General features: G+C 45.8%; 1 protein-coding gene across 1 annotated transcript; it reads right to left on the bottom strand.

Annotated features, from left to right (window-relative positions):
• Positions 1-954, bottom strand: LOC139018125 (olfactory receptor 52P1-like). Its single transcript, XM_070426767.1, has one exon. It carries the CDS (start codon positions 952-954, stop codon positions 1-3), a length of 954 nt encoding a protein of 317 aa, XP_070282868.1.

Genomic DNA, 954 nt, shown 5'->3' with positions numbered 1-954 from the left:
TCAGTTTTCAAAAATTTTCTTGCTTGGGAAGAAGAGACCCATTACTCGGTCACGAATCTGCTTGGTCTTGACACCATATACCAAGGGATTGACTGTAGGGGGTACCAGAAGGTACAAACTTGCAAAAATTATGTGGACGCTTGGAGGTACCTTCTTGCCAATGCGGTGAGTTAGGAAGCTAAATAGTGCAGGTGTGTAGGAGACAAGGATAGTGCAGACATGGGCAGCACAGGTGCCCAGTGCTTTAGAGCGGGCATTCTGGGAAGAGAGCTGAAAGACAGCCTGGAGGATTTTGATATAGGATGTGGCTATGAGCCCTAGGTCCAATACCATCACTGAAAGGGCCACTGAGATGCCATATGCTCTGTTAATGAGGGTATTGGCACTGGCCAACTTCACCACAGCCATGTGCTCACAATAGGTATGATTGATGACATTTTTGGTATAATATGGTAGCCTCTTAATGAGAAGAGGGCAGGGCAAAACCATAAGGGTAGCTCGGGTCATGCTACCCAGACCCATTTTAATGACCATGGTTGTTGTCAGGATGGTTGTATAATGCAGTGGGATGCAAATAGCTACATACCGATCAAAGGCCATGGCAACTAGGAGGGCTGACTCAATTATGCAAAATGTGTGAATTAAATACATTTGTGCTAGGCAGGTATTAAATTCAATCCCATGAGCTTCCAACCAGAAGATACCAAGCATCTTGGGGACTACAGAAAAGGCAAGAGCCATGTCATTCATTGCCAGCATGCAAAGGAAGAAATACATAGGCTGGTGGAGGCTAGGCTCTAGTTTGATGGTGACAATGATTATGCTGTTCCCCAGCAGAGCCAGGATAAGCAGGAGGCAGACAGGGATGCCAATCCAGCAGTGAAAGTCTTGCAAACCAGGAATACCAACCAGGAAGAAGGAAGAGATGTAGTGATATGTAGAATTGTCTGCCAT

This window comes from Myotis yumanensis, unplaced genomic scaffold (assembly GCF_028538775.1).
Source record: "Myotis yumanensis isolate MYYU_CA2020_CCGP unplaced genomic scaffold, mMyoYum1.0.hap1 SCAF_10, whole genome shotgun sequence".
In the NCBI taxonomy this organism is placed as follows: domain Eukaryota; kingdom Metazoa; phylum Chordata; class Mammalia; order Chiroptera; family Vespertilionidae; genus Myotis; species Myotis yumanensis.
The sequence above is the reverse complement of the archived record's forward strand: the minus strand, read 5'-3'. Positions and strand labels throughout refer to the sequence as shown.